Source organism: Triturus cristatus, chromosome 6 (genome assembly GCF_964204655.1).
Source record: "Triturus cristatus chromosome 6, aTriCri1.1, whole genome shotgun sequence".
Classification (NCBI taxonomy): Eukaryota; Metazoa; Chordata; class Amphibia; order Caudata; family Salamandridae; genus Triturus; species Triturus cristatus.
Window position 1 is genome coordinate 1,035,796,761 of NC_140589.1, and position 18,844 is coordinate 1,035,815,604.

An 18,844-nucleotide genomic window follows, 5' to 3' on the forward strand; every position below is an offset into this window, starting at 1 on the left:
CTGTAACTCTTCTATGAAGAGCAGATTTTAAATGCATGTGCTTTGTTCATCCCAAAGGTAGCTGTTTAGCCTTACATAGAGTGATTGTAGGTGAATCTTTGTGCCTTTTCTTGGCCTCCTTTGGCATGTTTTGGTAGTGAGGAAATAACTCAAATATACTACATGATACACAGCTTCTTGCACTGATGTACACCATCCTTACGCAATGATTTTTACCACACAGGATGTATCCATCTTCCTTGGTCGTGATGAAGATCTGCTTTCATTAAACCACCCTTCCACAGGTCAAAACATCAACACTGAAATCTTGAAAAGATTTGTTGTTTTGATGTACGAGTAGGCAAAACTATGAATTTGACTATTTGCCAATGAAATCACTACATTGTATCTATTCTAACCAAACATGTTTCTCATCTGTTTTGTATCTATTATGACACAACTACCACAAGCACCTTCCACAAGCACTGCGCAGCTGCCCTTATTTTGTTTTTTGGAACACCTACCTTGTAAATATTAATATCTTGTGTGATGTTTGAAACAATATAAGATGCACTACAAGTGAAAAAAGTGAAGTTAGTGTGCTCTTTGCTTTCATTTGTTGAGAAGCAGAGGACTTACTTAAGGATCTCTACCAAGAGATTGTGGTTATGGTTCAATTAATAAATCAGATGGAACCACATTTGTATATACTTATATTAGAAGTCAAAATTCTGAGGAATACCGGGTAACCCTAGTACTATATCATTGAGTAAGAGATGGAGTAAAGAAGGTGCCAGCAGCAGCACACAATGTCACATGCACTCAAGCCCAAGAATGTAGATGCCAGCACAGGGCAGCAAAGACAAAGATAAGTATAAGTTTTATTAATTGAATTAGATCTCTTCAGAGGTCAACAATTTATAATGAGTGCAAAATTATAAATATAAAAGTGATATCTATACATTCTTTTAAAACAATGACAGAAAGGATTAAAAAATGTATACAGATGGTAACAATCAAATTCATTTGGAGGGGAACTAATTAGAGCGATCAAATCATTAGTAGTAAATAGGTTACATCTAAAACATATACAGCTAACAGTGCTGTTGGACAAGCTGTGATTCAAATTGCGGCATCAATGAGTTTAAAAACGATTAATGTGATAAGAGACAGGTAACAGCCTCATTTTTGCTTTGCATTAGCATTTTCCAGTTGAGTGAGTGCATTTCTGTCAACTCTTTTTGTGATTTGTTAGGTTACATATTTTTTTAAATGTATATTATCAAATGAAGTGCAATGTGTTTACAGTTTTTACCGTTTGTTAACCTGTTCCATTGCTAAAATGTAATTCGCTGCTACAATTTATTGCTATAAAGTAAAAGCTGGGCACATTATTTCTACTTGATAACTTAATGACCCTTCTGTATACTAGAAAATGAAATCGTAATATCTTCTCATACCACATTAGTTCAATGAAGGTATGGCTCAAATTGTGGGGAAGGTGAACAAGCCATTTGCCTGTCAACATATCTTTGTCACACCATTGCTTCCTGGGTATGCAATTTTCGTAAATATTTCTTAAGAAAGGGCGATTTTTCGGGTATTTTTAGTAAAATGAATACAAAATGATAGTCTGGTGGGATACAAAAACAATTGTACTTTATATGAATTAATAATTAATATGTTAATTAATACAATATTTTATTAAATAATTACATTTTTCAGTTTTACCAGCGTACATGTAGACAATCTGGTCCTCGATGAAAAGTCGAGCAATGGTTTGTGTGACTGACATGTTTCTTCAATCAAAGTTTACAAGAGTAATTGGCCGTGCTGGGCTAAATCTGGAGATCCAACTGGCTCACCAGTGCAAGGAGTGATACCTTTACGTCCTCAAAATTAGAATACTGATTAAAAAGTAATCAAACATACAGTCAAGATGGTGGTAGATAAATAAGATTATGCACCCAAGTGACCCTGAAAATCACTGATTTGTAAAGATGGACGTACCGTATCCCAGCTGCCCTTGCTCCTGCTGTACGAGGATCCTGTGTAACTCCTGATGTCAACACACCATTTCTTTGTCCTGCTGCAATGATTAGCAGGCTTCAGAACACTGAATTTGGCATAAGGGACTGATATTTCCTCATGGTTACAAACAGTAAGAATCAGGAGAGTCTTCAGGAGAGTCTTCTTTCTCAGCATGCATGCATGAGGGGTCGATGCCCCACATTTACACATGCTTAGAGATGGTTCCATGAAAAATTTGTCCAATCCCAACTCTGTGCTCACATTGAGACCTACCAACTCTTAGACCATCATCAATCTGGTTTCCGGAGGGGTCACAGCACTGAATCGGCCCTTGTACACATTTTTGATGACATCCTGAAAATGCTTGACAAAAACGAATCCTGCCTATTGATCCTCCTTGACCTCTCCTCTGCATTCGATACGGTCAATCATGACATTCTCCTATCCATCCTTCAGAACAGAATGGGTGTCTCGGATTGTGTGCTCCACTGGGTCTCAACCTTCTTTCTCCACAGATCTCAAAGATTCAAGACAAACCACTCTCTCTCTCAGCCCTCCCCAGTACTCATGGGGGTCCCGCAAGGATCCGCCCTTTCTCCTATCCTCTTCAACCTTTTCCTGGAACCTCTTACTAACTTACTTAACTCTATGAATATTCTCTTCCACATGTATTCTGACGACACACAACTCTATTTAAAAATTTCATCCCCAGACAACATCATCTCACTAAATTCTATCCTCACCTCGACCCAAAATTGGTTAACCGAGAACCATCTCCTGCTCAACGCTTCCAAAACTGAATTCTTGCTCATCTCCCTGTCGAACCACACCCCCAAGATCGATCTCGGGTTGCCTCACCTCACAGCTCTCAACTGCACTCCGATCATCATAGACTTAGCCAAATCGCTCAGAGTCACAGTGGACAAGCACCTGAGTATGAGGACTCATATCAGCAATGTCTGTAAGGGAGCGAACCACCTGATGAGGACACTCAGAATGATCAAACCCTTCCTGCCACAAAAGGATTTCAAGCAGGTGGTACAAGCTCTTGTCTAACCAAGGTTAGACTATGGCAGTGCAACTCTCTGTGGCCTTCCTAAATACGCCTTGGCTCCACTTAGGGCCTCGCTGAACTCTGCAGCAATACTGATCACAGGCTCCAAACGAAATGAGCACATATCCCCAGTCTTTTATTTCTCTCAACTGGTTACCCTTTGAAGCACGAATCCAGCTAAAGATTGCAATCCTGATGCACAAAGCCCTTCACTACAATAGTCCCACGTATCTAGCGCAAAAACTTGAATTATCCTGTGGGGTAAGGGCATCTAGAAGCGCCTCTACTCTCCTCCTGAAACCTATCATCCTTAGCAAAAAAAGAACTTATCACCGAGCCTTCTCTGGCGCTGCCCCTAAAATATGGAACTCTCTTCCTCCGGATGTACGCAGACTCGCCTCGACGACGGCTTTCAAACTGAAAGCCAAAAGATTCTTAATGAGCAATTTCCAACCATAACGGGTTGTGGCACTCATAAGGCGGCTGTCTCTGTGTTCCTAGCTCCATGGCACAACTAACAGTCACGGATCGTATCGTCTGCATAATATTATACCTTTTATGTGTACCATTGCTTACTGTTTATCATTGTTTCTTACCTTATTTTACTTATTTCTTTTCTTTTTTCTTTCTTTCCACAATTGCTGTGTATATTTCATTTTGTCCTCTCAACCAACTTATTGTAAAGCGCTCTGATATCCTGCGGGATCCTGTTTGCGCAATATATAACTTTATAAATAAATTTTAAAAAGGCAATGTCGAGCTTCTATCAAGGCTTTACTGGGGCAAAAAAATAGACCATGGCTATATCTTGTCTTATCACTTGTACCTTCCCAGTATTTAGTATAGGCGCTTAGAGGTAAAATCCCTAGATGAAGCATCATAATGCAGCATCAAATGCTGTGTTCTAGAGCAAATCTCAAATATTTTGGGTAAGTCTTATACTCTAGAGTAGCTGTAAAAGACCTATATTGTAATAACTGAGAACAATATGCAATATATAGGTTGAAACCTAGAAGCGGGTCATGTTTTTTAAAAACAACTTCAAGTGTGCATGTGACCAAGACTGTAGGAGGGTTACAGTGCATTTAGAATGGTCTATAGCTGTCACAAGATTTTCATTAAAAGTATAGTTACTCATTCGAACCTTAAATGTTTCTTGCTTCAAAAGGGCTCACAAAGAGTCTTCTTCATCATGCACTAGGTTGTATGCCCATCTAATTATGTTGGTCAAGGCTCTTGTGTAGGCACTTGCTAATGAGGGTTCTTGACGGACTGCTTCTACTGGTGTAGCTTGGCTTGTTGTGGTTATTATGTGGAGTAATTTCCCTTTGATCTTATTCAGGGTATACCATTTGCTTATGGGAATATATTCTAATGCATACAAGAGAATGGGAGGAATTTTAGCACAATATATTTCAAGGAGTGAGTAGAAATGTCTCTTTCCAGAGGAAGAATAACATCTTTTTAGGGCACTTATGTGGGCTATAGCCTTGAATTGCAAGCACTGAAGATGAAAATTGTTTTTGAGTGTCTGTGTGAATACTCTCTACAGATAAGAATATGCCTCTACTACCTCTATCTGTTTACCACCTAATTTGTAGTCAAAGTTGATGTGATGTTTCTCCCCCTAAATGGTGCTACTTTTGTTTTGGAGATCTTTACTTTTAAGTAGTTTGCTTCAGAGTACCTATAGAGAGCATCTAAATTATGTTGTAGACTGATCGATGTAAGGTCAAAAATGACAACATCCTTGGTGTACTGCAAAGACAAAGAAGGAGACCAGAAATGAATACCCATTGCAGATCCAGATAAATCCCCAGAATGCAAATATTGACACAGGAAAAGGCTCCAAGATACCTCATGCAGGCTCCAGCTGAAACAACCTACAAAAGGGGGGCATAGAGACATCAAGCACATCAGGAAACACTGGCTTGCATAAAGAGGTGGTAAAGGAGACAGAAAGGTCAACCTGGAATAAAGATACCCTACCCAGATAAGTAACAGCCACAGAAAACAACTAACTGCCAATATTTTGTTCATATGTCCTTTAGAGAAAATTGGTAGTTGCTGCACATGTTCTTCCTCTTCATTCTCCTTTTGTTGTGGTTAAAATGTAAACAATATGTTGTATTCAATAGTCATTTCATTTCAAGGAATACAGAATGTTACCTTTGTTATTCTCCTTTTTCCATCGTGTCATCCAAAACCCACGAATTTTGATGTCATCAAATATTAGATGTTTCTAAGAGAAATGGCAAATTAAGGAGTCGTCATGACTGATATTATAATACTACTGTGATTTTTTAATCTGAAATAACATTGTAATGAGTTCTTATTGATAAAGTTTGATTTCCTTACTTAACCCCTTCGCTGCGGCGGAAATTCCGCCGCAGCGCTGGGGAGTGCGGGGGGGCAGCGCGGTGGCGCGGTGCTCATGACGGAGCCACTCCGTCATGAGCCACGGTTGGGCTGTGCTCATGACGGAGTGGTTCCGTCATGACTCCGCTCACGGCGCTAATCGCCCGCACAGGCGGGGAATTAGCGCCGCGTGGGCGGCGTGGCCGCCAACGGCCGCAGCATGACGGAACCACTCCGTCATGAGCACACGGCAACCGTGGCTCATGACGGCGTGGTTCCGTCATGAGCACGGAACGAGTTAAATGAAATCTAATGATAGAAGGGCATAATTGTGCAGGATTGTATCCTGTAAGTTCATGCTGAAAAATGTTGAAGTTTTATAAGCACATTTTAGAATACTGTCCCTGAATGGATCTAATTACTTCCATTACAACTAATTTATCCTGAGCTGAGGAGACCTCAACAAACTACAAGCTATTTTACTTACTGATACCCTAGTGATGGTATATTCTGCATGGTGGCACTTGAGGCAGCCAGATCTGGTGTTAAGGTCTTTGCACAGAAATGCGCCCCCTTCCTTCAAGCATTAAATGCTGCAAGATGGTGCCACCATGATTTTCCTTTTGGATCCTGGCAGGTTCTACACAGGTTAGCAATAGGGAGCGACCACAGGCACATCACACACCTTTGTCCAAAGGCACTTAACACTACTTGAAAATGCCATCATTACTTCCAAGTCACAAAAGTTAGTAGCAATATAGAATCTGTATGTCAACAGTATCTCTTTGACTGGTAACATAATATATATAAATATATATATATATATATATATATAACAACGCTGTATCATTCCTTTCTTGAAAAGACAGCAACCGCGGACAACTTTCTGCCTCCCAGACAATCTTTATTCGGAGCACAGACAACGCCCAACTCGACGCGTTTCGGGATAGATTCCCTTTCTCACGAGAAAGTTGTCCCCGGTTGCTGTCTTTTCAAGAAAGGAATGATACAGCGTTGTGTTTTATACGTAGAGGATTGCCACCTCACCGCGGACCTACATCACAAGTGAGTAAGGGAAAGGCTGTTATTGTGGTTGTGTATATATATATATATATATATATATATATATATATATATATATCAAAACGCAGAGGTAGCCCCATGAGGATGCCACACACAAAGGAGGTTACTGCACTGTACATCATCGGCAGCAAAAGAGAGCAGAGTGTCCCCAAGTTTAAAATCATTGCCAAACGCGTTTCGAGCACTCCTTGTGCCCTTGATCACTGGCTGAAATGAAAGAAGGAAACAGAATTTGCTCGGCACAGGTGCTTTATTTAAATGAAAGTCCCGCCCATGTGGGCGTCGGCAGGATGGAATTCTGGTCTTGGTAGTCCTTACAATGCCTGCCCTGAACTAATAAAGCACCTGTGCCGAGCAAATTCCGTTTCCTTCTTTCATTTCAGCCAGTGATCAAGGGCACAAGGAGTGCTCGAAACGCGTTTGGCAATGATTTTAAACTTGGGGACACTCTGCTCTCTTTTGCTGCCGATGATGTACAGTGCAGTAACCTCCTTCGTGTGTGGCATCCTCATGGGGCTACCTCTGCGTTTTGATATATATATATATATATATATCAGAAACACTTTCCCAACTCTTCCCGCTTCCCATCCGGCAAACAGCGAAGAGAGAGTCACGGACACCAGCTTTCTTCGTGGCAAGGTCAGGTCTTTATTTGAGTTTGCAGCTTTCGACGCGTTTCGGATAACACAGTATCCTTGTTCACATATACAGTTCCACAGTTGCCCACAAGCAGGATGCACTCACTGTAAGCATACTCCAGTTAAGGGAAGGCACCCATGCTCCCAGCATCAGCAGAGCCTGACGCATTTCAGGATCACTCCCTTTCTCAAAGGCTTTTCTGCAATTGAATGACTGCCAGTTAAACGACTATCAGCGTATGTTCCTCCTTTATTTCCATGTCCTAATCACACTCAGGTGAGTTAAACATCACAAATGCATTCTGGGGCTGATAGTTCGTAAAATTAATCCCAAGTGGGCTGCAGGCAGTCCATTCGACCTAATATTAAAACATCACAGGGGCACAAGCAGAGTTCTTCCCCATTCAAATTTCATGCTAATCAGTCCAGCTCCGCTGATGCGACGCACCAGCAGCAGGACCGCTGACTTCTTCGGCGGTGCTTCCTTCGACCGGGTCGGCCGATTAAATACAGTTCCACAGTTGCCCACAAGCAGGATGCACTCACTGTAAGCATACTCCAGTTAAGGGAAGGCACCCATGCTCCCAGCATCAGCAGAGCCTGACGCGTTTCAGGATCACTCCCTTTCTCAAAGGCTTTTCTGCAATTGAATGACTGCCAGCTAAACGACTATCAGCGTATGTCCCTCCTTTATTTCCATGTCATAATCACATTCAGGTGAGTTAAACATCACAAATGCATTCTGGGGCTGATAGTTCGTAAAATGAATCCCAAGTGGGCTGCAGGCAGTCCATTCAACCTAATATTAAAACATCACAGGGGCACAAGCAGAGTTCTTCCCCGATCAAATTTCATGCTAATCAGTCCAGCTCCGCTGATGCGTCGCACCAGCGGCGGGACCGCTGACTTCTGCGGCGGCGCTTCTTTCGACCGGGTCGGCCGATTAATTACAGTTCCACAATTGCGCACAAGCAGGATGCACTCACTGTAAGCATACTCCAGTTAAGGGAAGGCACCCATGATCCCAGCATCAGCAGAGCCTGACGCGTTTCAGGATCACTCCCTTTCTCAAAGGCATTTCTGCAATTGAATGACTGCCAGCTAAACGACTATCAGCGAATGTCCCTCCTTTATTTCCATGTCATAATCACACTCAGGTGAGTTAAACATCACAAATGATTCTGGGGCTGATAGTTCGTAAAATGAATCCCAAGTGGGCTGCAGGCAGTCCATTCAACCTAATATTAAAACATCACAGGGGCACAAGCAGAGTTCTTCCCCGTTCAAATTTCATGCTAATCAGTCCAGCTCCGCTGATGCATCGCACCAGCAGCGGGACCGCTGACTTCTGCGGCGGTGCTTCCTTCGACCGGGTCGGCCGATTAAATACAGTTCCACAGTTGCCCACAAGAAGGATGCACTCACTGTAAGCATACTCCAGGTAAGGGAAGGCACCCATGCTCCCAGCATCAGCAGAGCCGGACGCGTTTCAGGATCACTCCCTTTCTCAAAGGCTTTTCTGCAATTGAATGACTGCCAGCTAATATATATATATATATATATATATATATATATATATATATATATATATATATATATGCATATTCACTGAAAAAACCATAGGTTTCACACATGTTATAGTTAGCGGAAATTTTACTGATAAAAAACCAGTGAAATTGCCCCGTTATAGTTAGTGCTGGCAACTATAACTCACGCGACCGCAATCCTCTGCTGATGCTAATACTGTATTTAGACACTTATTTGCCCATGTCTTCTTCCATACATTTTTAGCTATACATATATTACAAATATTTTTTTTTCATAAAGACACATATGTCATCAGCAGAAGATTGCGGTCGCGTGAGTTATAGTTGCCAGCACTAACTATAACGGGGCAATTTCACTGGTTTTTTATCAGTAAAATTTCCGCTAACTATAACATGTGTGAAACCTATGGTTTTTTCAGTGAATTTGCAAGGTTTTTTAAATGCTAATTCCTAACTATAACGTGTGTGAAACCTATGGTTTTTTCAGTGAATTTGTACGGTTTTTTAAATGCTAAGTTACTTTACGCCATTCGAGGCGTGCGCGCCCACTTAACGCAGTTCGTTCCGTGCACGGTTTTTATCAACTTTAATAAGCCCTGTACATTTGGTGGCCTTCGGCCACCAAAAGCACAGGGGGTGGGGTCAATGTGGATAGTGTTTTTTTTATTTCGATTTTATAATTTCATGTTGCCAAAATTTAGTTTTTTTTACCTATTAATAAGCCCTGTACATTTGGTGGCCTACGGCCACCAATAGCACAGGGGGTGGGGTAAGTGTGGATAGTGGTTTTTTTTTTTTTTTCTTTTTTACCGTACGCTTACGGTAAGCGTACGGTAAGCGTACTCGGCGAAATTGCCGAAAAAAAAATAAAACCGTTTTTGCTCTTGGGGGATGTTTGGGGACTCCCTCAACATGACTATGTGGGAGGGAGTTGTCAAAACAGCCCCGTAACATGTTTTTGGCCATCTTGTTTGATAAACAACACTCCGTGCGAGAGACAAAATGGCGGCCGCCGCTTCCTGGTTTCGGGCGATTCGAATGTTTACTAAGATCTAAGAGCCAATCAGAATCGCGCTCGCGCACGCCACCGTATGCTTACGGTAAGCGTACGGTAAGCGTACCGTAAGCGGGCTCAGATATATATATTGATTTAAAGGCTATTTTCTCAGAATCTACTGAACAGATTTACACCAAACCTACAAAAGGCACTTCCTTGACCTAGGGACTACCTCTCTGCCAAATTTCTAGTAATTCTGTTCAGCCGTTCGGGCTGTAGCTCGTTCTAAAGGTCCTATGGAAAAATGCATGGGAAAAACGCGTTTTGGGACCCCCCTTTTATCTCAGCCCCCGCTTGACGAATCCCCCCGAGACTTTCAGGGTAGGAGCGGAGCGTAGCGCCCCACCTATTGTGAGAAATTTGCGAGGATTCATCGACCGGCGCCAAAGTTATTCAAAATAGAATGTTGAGGTTTTCCTATGGAAAAGGGGTCCTAACTATAACTACCTACTGGCGACCGCCAGTAGGTAATATATATTTATATATTACCTACTGGCAGTCGCCAGTAGGTAGTTATAGTTAGGACCAATTTTCCATAGGAAACCTGCAACATTCTATTTGGAATAACGTTGGCGCCGATTGACGAATCTACGCGAAATTTTCCAAACTTTTGGCCAGCTTCGGTCCGCTCCTATCCTGAAAATTTCAAGGTGATTTATCAAGCGAGGGCCGAGAAAAAAGGGGGTCCCAAAACGCGTTTTCCCCATGCATTTTCCCATAGGACATGTTGATGCAGCTACAGCCCGAACTGATGAACGGAATTACACCAAATTTGGCAAAGAGGTAGTCCTCAGTTCAGACTCGTGCCTTTTGCTTAAATGGTGTAAATCCGTTCAGTAGTTCCTGAGAAAATTAGAGTTAAAAAGATATATATATCTGGGTGGAGCCTTACCACACATCTCATCGTGAGATCTGATTGTCTGTCAGTACTTCATTCAAGAAGTGTTGGCAGCCATCTTGGGACCAATATACATGATAGCACCTCATTAAAAAACATTGCAGTTAATAGAAGGTTTTAAGACATTAGTTACAGTATAAATAATTTGTTGATGGTACCATACTCATTTTAGGAATTGTGGTGTGTTCTAAAGTTATTTTACCATGTGAAAAAGCCTTCTGCTGTGATATTATGAATCATGTTTGGGAGAAAACTATTGTTTGGAAGGTGATCTATAAACTAAACTGAGAGCATATTTTCTGTAAATTCACATTATCTTTCTCAGTCATGTGAGAATGAAGTCTGAAATTCTAAGTAAAACATGTACATCCAACAAGGGCAGAGACTGTCAGTTGATTCCTTAGTGTTCTACTGCAGCTTCCCAGAGTATTCTAAAGAACAACTAGAGCGCTAACAGTCCTACTTATGACAAAAGTATGGCACACCTGAAGCCATCTTGATGGGAATAAAGTGGTAACACTTAAAACATTTAATTTACAAAGGAACAAAATGAGGGGGTTCGTTTTGCCATAGAAATTATGATTAGTGCTGCAGAAAGAAAAATTAGGGCACATTTTGACTTCTCAAATCCTCTTCTATTTCATAAAAAAATTCTGACATGCAGACTGAAACCTGCACTTTGAATACCAGCAGCAGACTTCCGTGGTGAGCAGTAGCTTTACTACAGTAATCTAATGAGCAACTAGAGTGCTAACATTCAGAATTTATGGCAAATGTGTGACACATCTGAATGTCTTCTTGATGGGACCAAAGTAAAAAACTGAAAGTATTTCCTACTGAGGAGACTGCAGTAAATGAGGAAATTAGGAAACTTCATAACAAATAAATCTCCCAAGATGGCCACCAGAGACAAAAGAGCCCAAATGCAGCCCAAATATCACCCAGATGTAGCCCACATGTAGCCCAATGACAGAAGTGTGCAAAACACTTATTTTTTGTGTATTTGCAGTTTTATATAGTGCAGACTTGTCAGGTATTGGAGTGCTTTACATGAGCATTGGTTACATCACACAAGATCAAATTCATTTTGGTTGTAGACATGGGGAGATTAAGTGATTTGACCAGAATCACAGAATGTTGAGCTGAAGCATAAACTCCAACCTGGTTCCCCAGTTGCAAAGTCTGTAGCTCTGGAAGTAACACCACATCCTCTCCCCTAAGTGCAACATTTAATCAAGTGGTCAACTGGATAAAAAAACATAAAGATTACAAATAATTTAAAAGTTCTTTGTCGCTATTTGAAAACTCAGAAAATATGTCCTCATTTTACTTTTTTAGAGCACTAACCATAATTGTGATGCAAATAAGATATGTAATTTCTAAAGGAAATGCTCTAGGTATTACAGTTTTGATTACATCAAGATGACGTCAGGCGTTCCACACTTTTGTAATAAATATAGAATGTTAGCAATCTAGTTGTTCATTGGGATACTGTTGAGAGGCAGAGGCCAGGGGCACGGACTGTGGAAATTGAAGGCAGGTAGGAGAGTGCAGAGGCAACAATTTGACCACACTGGGCAGGCAGGAAGGGCAGTGGCAGCACAACAGACTATGGAGGGCAGTGGAAAGGGGGGCAGGGGCAACAAACCAACAATACAGGACTGGCAAGAGAGGCTGTGGCAATATAATAGACCATGGTGGGCAGAAGGAAGAGGCAGTGGTAGTACATCCATACATGCCAACAGACCCATTTCAGCCAGGAAATGTCCAATGTTTTTAAGCTCAAATAGGCTTTATTTGATCTGTCTCCTGTCTACAATCTCCTCTTTTTCAATGTAACTCAAAGGGGAAAATCAATACCCCAGTTTTTTTTCAAAATCTCCCTCTTACCAAGTTCAAAATGTTCGCAAGTATGGTACATTGGATCATGGTAGGCAGGAGGAATTGGGGTAGGGACATGGACTCGGATAACAGAGGACAGGAGGGACATGGAGTGCTGCACCAAACTGACCCTACAGGTCAGGCATCAGAGTTTGCAGCAGCACAATACACCACACAGGGCATGCGGGACTGGAGTGCAGCACAACAATCCATGGAAAGCAATAGGGACGGGACAGGACCATGCACATGGACAACAGAGAATAGAGGGGAAAGAGGCAATGGTAGCTGGCTGACCGTAATGGACAGACAGGAGAGAAAGCTGCAGCATAACAGACCATAAAGGGCAGGAGGGACGGATCAGGGCCATTACAATGGAACAGACAAGCCAGGAGGGAGGGAATAGGGGTCTGCACATGGAAACAGAGGGCTGGAGGCAAGGGGGCAGGGCAGGAGTAGCAAGATGACCATGGAGGTCAGGCAGGATGGGCACTAGGAACAAGACACACCATGGAGACCAACAGTGAGACTATGATGGCATACACACAGACCATGGAGGGAAGGTGGGAGGGGGTCAGGGGCAGCTAGCTGACCACACAGGGAAGGTGGGAGGGGCCTAATGGCAGCACAGTACACCATGCATGGCAAGCGGGAGGGTTAGTGGCAGCACAATGGCTATGATGGGCAAGAAGGAGGGTGCAGGGGCATGCACAAAGGACCATGGAGGATAGAAGGGAGGGTCAGGACCTGTGCACAGACAAGAGAGTTCAGGGGAAGGGACCTCACAACAGACCGTGAGGGGCAGGCAGGAGGAGCAGTTGCAGCACCACAGGCCAGGGAGGGCAGAAGGGTGTGGCAGTAAAATGGACCATGGAGGACAGGAGGAAGGGCATAGGGGCATGGTATGTGGACAGGCAGGGTGGAGGTGGCAGGGACAGGTTACAGTCATCTGCCAATGCTAGGCAGGTGGGAGGGGAGTGGCAGCTCAACAGAACACTCAGAGTAGATAGGAGTGGCAGGTCCATGGTGGGCAAAAAGGATGGAGCAGGGGCATGCACAAAGACATCGGAGAACAGGGGGTAGGAGAATAGGGGCAGCAAGCTAAGCACAGAGGCTAAGCAGGAGGTCGATGATGGGTCATAGAATTGGGCTATGGAGGGCAGGAGAAGTGGACTGGTACATCATGCTAAATGGAGGGCAGTGGCAGCACATCAGACCATGCATGGCAGGAGGGAGGAGGCTAGTCCATGGATTCAGACAACAGAGGATAGAGAGGAGGTGGATGGGGCAGCAAGCTAACTGTTCAGAGAAGGTGGGTTTTAGGAACTTTATTGTTTTTAAAATGTGTGTCTGTGCGAACTACTTAAAATATGAACAAGTATGCAGCATAATCTCACTTTCATTCAGGAAGAAGAGGACGTTTGTGACTGTGACTCCGGGCTCACTTGGCAGAAACACCCCCTGACCCTCCACCCCCATTGCAAAATGTAATCCCCGTGAAAAGGGTAGGTGGACGCAGTGTTATATAGAACATAGTTCTGAGAGCACGTTTGAAAATGAAAACTAGATATAGTATATGGTATAAACTATGCACCAAAAAGTGTGATATAAGATGAACCGGGGCGTGAAATATAATATGCAATACATTGTGCGCAATGACAGATTCATTGGAGAGCGCGAGATAACACAGGCACTAGCACGTGCTATGCAATATGCGCCTTGGAGTGTAAAATGCACAGGGCAGTGTTGTGTAACCTAACTAGTCTCTAAAGTTGTAATATAAAATATGTGCTGGGGAGTGTAACGTTGCATATGCACTGTGACTGATATGGATCCCAGATTGTAATATGTATGGCATAGCGCTGTGCGTTATGACATAGGCATCGAGCAAGGGATGTTAGATGGGGCAAGATAACCCGTGCGAAGGCAAGTGTGGCATGACATATTCACGGGGTGGTGTTACAGTGCACATGGGCTAGAGAGTGTCATACAATACGCACTAGCTGGTGGAATACAACACAGAGGTGTGTGGCACTCGGCGGGCACTGGTGGGTGTAACACAGCATTGGGCTCAGCCAGGAGCTCGCTGTGACTCTGAAGTGAGGTTCGTCTCCTTTCCAGAGAGTAAAATAAAAAGCATTACACATTCGGCGGTGGATGTGTGTTTTATTAACCGTGAGGGGGGTTTCTTGCAATGTTTGGTCAGATTTTTGTCGAATCCCCTTTGAATGGCTTGGTGTGCATGTGTATTAAATGTGCCCGTCAATAGCTACCCATGTTTGTATAAATACACAACAAGGGTGTCTACTTGGAGAGTACCCACCGGCGGGGGCGCCGTGATTAGGCACGGTAGGGCGTCAGACACGTCAGAGCTTCACTAGCGGTGTAAATACATTTCACGTGGATTCATTGTATGCATAGTCGTCTCTTAATGAATATCACGTATATCGTCATGGTGATAGGTACATACGGTTTGTCCAGGACGTCCTAGGTGTTTCTATAAATATATATTTTTTAAAAATAATAAAAAACAAAGGCTGGTCCCGGGGGATGGGGTCCCTGGGGCCATAAGTGGCCTGAGGAGGGGGGCAACGCAGCCCCCCTCCTATAGAATTTTTTTTTAAAAAGGCCATGACCCGGGGGTTGGGGTCCCTGGGGCCGATTAAGGCCTTGGAAGGGGGGTCACGCAGCCCCCTTCCAAATGTATTTTTTTCAACAACAAGAAATTAGGGCGCAGGCCCTGGGGGATGGGGTCCCCAGGGCCAATAAATTAGAAAAAGAAGTGGGGGCCACACAGCCCTCCTTCTTAAAAAAAATAAAATAAAGACCGGCATCGCGCCAGAGGCCACGCCCCCTCCTTGAATCACTATGCAAACGCGCACCTTGGCCCGTTGTAAGTTGGGGAATTAATTCCCCTTCGATACTGAGGGTCCCTGATGGCCAACTAGCCCAACTGGTATCTCCAGTATGCGCCAGGGAGCTGCGTTGCAGACAGGTGTTCTGAGGCCACGCCCCTATTTACACCTCTATGCAACGCAGCTCTGTGGTGCTTAATGGAGGTACCTAGTGGGCTATTTTGCCCCTAGGGACCCTCAGGATTCAAGGGGACTTAGTCTCCCAACTTAAAACGGCCACAGGGTGTGTTTACACAGTGGTGAAGGGAGGGGACGGGGCCTGAGGTGACATGTGCAAACACACCCTATGGCGCATTTTAAGTTGGGGAAATAATTCCCCTTCAATCCTGAGGGTCCCTGGATGCTAACTAGCCCACCAGGTACTTCCAGTAAGCGCCACTGAGCTGCGTTGGAGAGAGGTGGTCCAGGACATTCCACTTTTTACACCTCTATGCAACGCAGCTCTGTGGCGCTTACTGGAGGTACCTAGTGGGCTAGTTGAACCCTAGGGACCCTCAGGATTCAAATGAACTTAATCTCCCAACTAAAAACGGCCACAGGGCGTGTTTACATAGTGGTGAAGGGAGGGGACGGGCCTGAGGTGACGTGTGCAAACACACCCTGTGGCACGTTTTAAGAGGTAGTTTTAATCCCCTGCCCTATTATATACTAAGGGCTTACAGAGGAGGTCATGCTAATCACAGGGGGACCCCAACGCATAGTGTTCCCTAGTGTATGTAGGTGTTTTCACTGTATTCTGAGTGTCTTTTAACATAGCACTGGCTCTAGGACTGGTTAGTCAGACTGGGTTACCACCAGTATCCGTCTGAAAAAGTTGAGGGTACAGGATGATTTTGCAACAAGGCTTCTTTTTGCTCTTCTGTTTGTTCTTTCTGCACGTTATCCTTCTTCCTGCACTTTTCTTCATCTTTGAGGACTTCTGTTGCTTCTTTCTGCATTTCTTTTTTTTCTTTCTGTGCGTTTTTTCTTCTTTCTTCACATGTCCTATCTCTGTAGGCATAGTTAGAAATTAGCATTTAAAAACCCTTTCCAATTCACTGAAAAAACATAGGTTTCAGGCACGTTATAGTTAGGAATTAGCATTTAAAAAACCTTAAAAATTCACTGAAAAAACCATAGGTTTCAGGGGCGTTATAGTTAGCTTGTATTTTCACTCGTACAAAACCATTGAAATTCCCCCGTTATAGTTAGTTCAGCTAACTATAACTCGCACGCCCGCAATGCACTGCTGATGACGTCACATATTACATCACTGATGACATCATCCTTGTGATAGAGTGGCAGACCTCCTCTTCCCCTAATATAACCTTTGATACACACATTCAAAAATAGAAACTAAAAATTACAAAACAATGGACATACCAATACCAGTTACAACAACCTACTGAGTAATTCTAAGATCCACATACACATCCACTCATTCACCAACAGTCCTATACAGTCACTCATACATGTACTCACTCATCATATGTACTCATACACCTATACATCCTGTTACACAACACCACTCATCCATAGAGTTACTCACACACATAGTCACTCATGCTAATAAAGAATCAAACATCCATTTACTTGCATATACAGTTATACACACCACCACACTTACTTCTACAGAAACTTACACATACTTAGTCTTTTAAACAATTACTTATAGAAACACATACTTATTCATACAGGAACTCTTTCAATCTCTCACTCTCACATATACTCACTTATATACACCAATAGTCACATATACTAGTTTAAAACATATGTAGTTACTCATAAAGACACTATTGAGACAGTCATTCACTCACTAACATACCCATACACACACTCATCCACCCATACAGTCCTGCACACATGCTGTCTTCAACACATACAAACAGTGAGTCACTCATTCATGCACCTATGCACTATGTAATACCTCCCACCGAACCATACAGACACTCAGACACTCATACTGATACTCAATAAACCAACTAATAACCTATATAGAAACTCATGTAGCTACTCACCAACCCATGCAGCCACTTATACACAAAGTGAGAGACTGCTACAGATATTTACATATTTAAACATTACTCACTAAGCCATGTATTCACTAAGATACACTTAATCAGTCAGTTATACAATCAATTTTTCAAAAACAAATCATCCATTTGGACACTGATATACCCATTTATTCTTCCATCGACCTTGACATATACATATATAAAACATATGTAATTTTCAGAAAAACACACATTCACTGGATGATGTCATCAGTGATGTCATCAGTGATGTCATCAGTGATGTCATGAGTGATGTCACTGACCATGTCATGAGTGATGTAATATGTGACGTCATCAGCAGTGCATTGCGGGCGTGCTAGTTATAGTTAGCTGAACTAACTATAACGGGGGAATTTCAATGGTTTTGTACAAGTGAAAAGTCCAGCTAACTATAACGCCCCTGAAACCTATGTTTTTTTCAGTGAATATATATATATATAGACATATATATATATATATATCCACTGAAAAAACCATAGGTTTCAGGGGTGTTATAGTTAGCTGGACTTTTCACTTGTACAAAACCATTGAAATTCCCCCGTTATAGTTAGTTCAGCTAACTATAACTCGCGCGCCCGTAATGCACTGCTGATGACGTCACATATTACATCACTCATGACATGGTCAGTGACATCACTCATGACATCACTGATGACATCTCCAATGACATCACTGATGACATCACTGATGACATCATCCAGTGAATGTGTGTTTTTCTGAAAATTAAATATGTTTTGTATATGTATATCTCAAGGTCGATGGAAGAATAAATGGGTATATAAGTGTCTAAATGGATGATTTGTTTTTGAAAAATTGATTGTGTAACTGACTGATTAAGTGTATCATAGTGAATACATGGCTTAGTGAGTAATGTTTAAATATGTAAATATCTGTATCAGTCTCTCACTTTGTGTATAAGTGGCTGCATGGGTTGGTGAGTAGCTACATGGGTGTCTATATAGGTTATTAGTTGGTTTTTTGAGTATCAGTCTGAGTGTCTGCATGGTTCGGTGGGGGTTATTACGTAGTGCATAGGTGCATGAATGAGTGACTCACTGTTTGTATGTGTTGAAGACAGCATGTGTGCAGGACTGTATGGGTGGATGAGTGTGTGTATGGGTGTGTTAGTGAGTGAATGACTGTCTCAATAGTGTCTTTATGAGTAACTACATATGTTTTAAACTAGTATATGTGACTATTGGTGTATATAAGTGAGTATATGTGAGAGTGAGAGATTGAAAGAGTTCCTGTATGAATAAGTATGTGTTTCTATAAGTGATTGTTTAAAAGACTAAGTATGTGTAAGTTTCTGTAGAAGTAAGTGTGGTGGTGTGTGTATAACTGTATATGCAAGTAAATGTATGTTTGATTCT

At 42.5% G+C, this 18,844-nt stretch overlaps 1 protein-coding gene across 3 annotated transcripts in view; it reads right to left on the bottom strand.

The window, feature by feature from the left end:
• LOC146820952 (enoyl-[acyl-carrier-protein] reductase, mitochondrial-like) overlaps window positions 1-18,844 on the bottom strand; it is a 686,021-nt gene that overhangs the window by 78,474 nt on the left and 588,703 nt on the right. For all 3 annotated transcript variants that reach the window (XM_085611823.1, XM_085611825.1, XM_085611822.1), the window contains one exon: window positions 5,234-5,306. In XM_085611823.1, coding sequence (XP_085467949.1) covers window positions 5,234-5,306 — 73 coding nt within the window. The remainder of the gene's footprint in view (window positions 1-5,233; window positions 5,307-18,844) is intronic.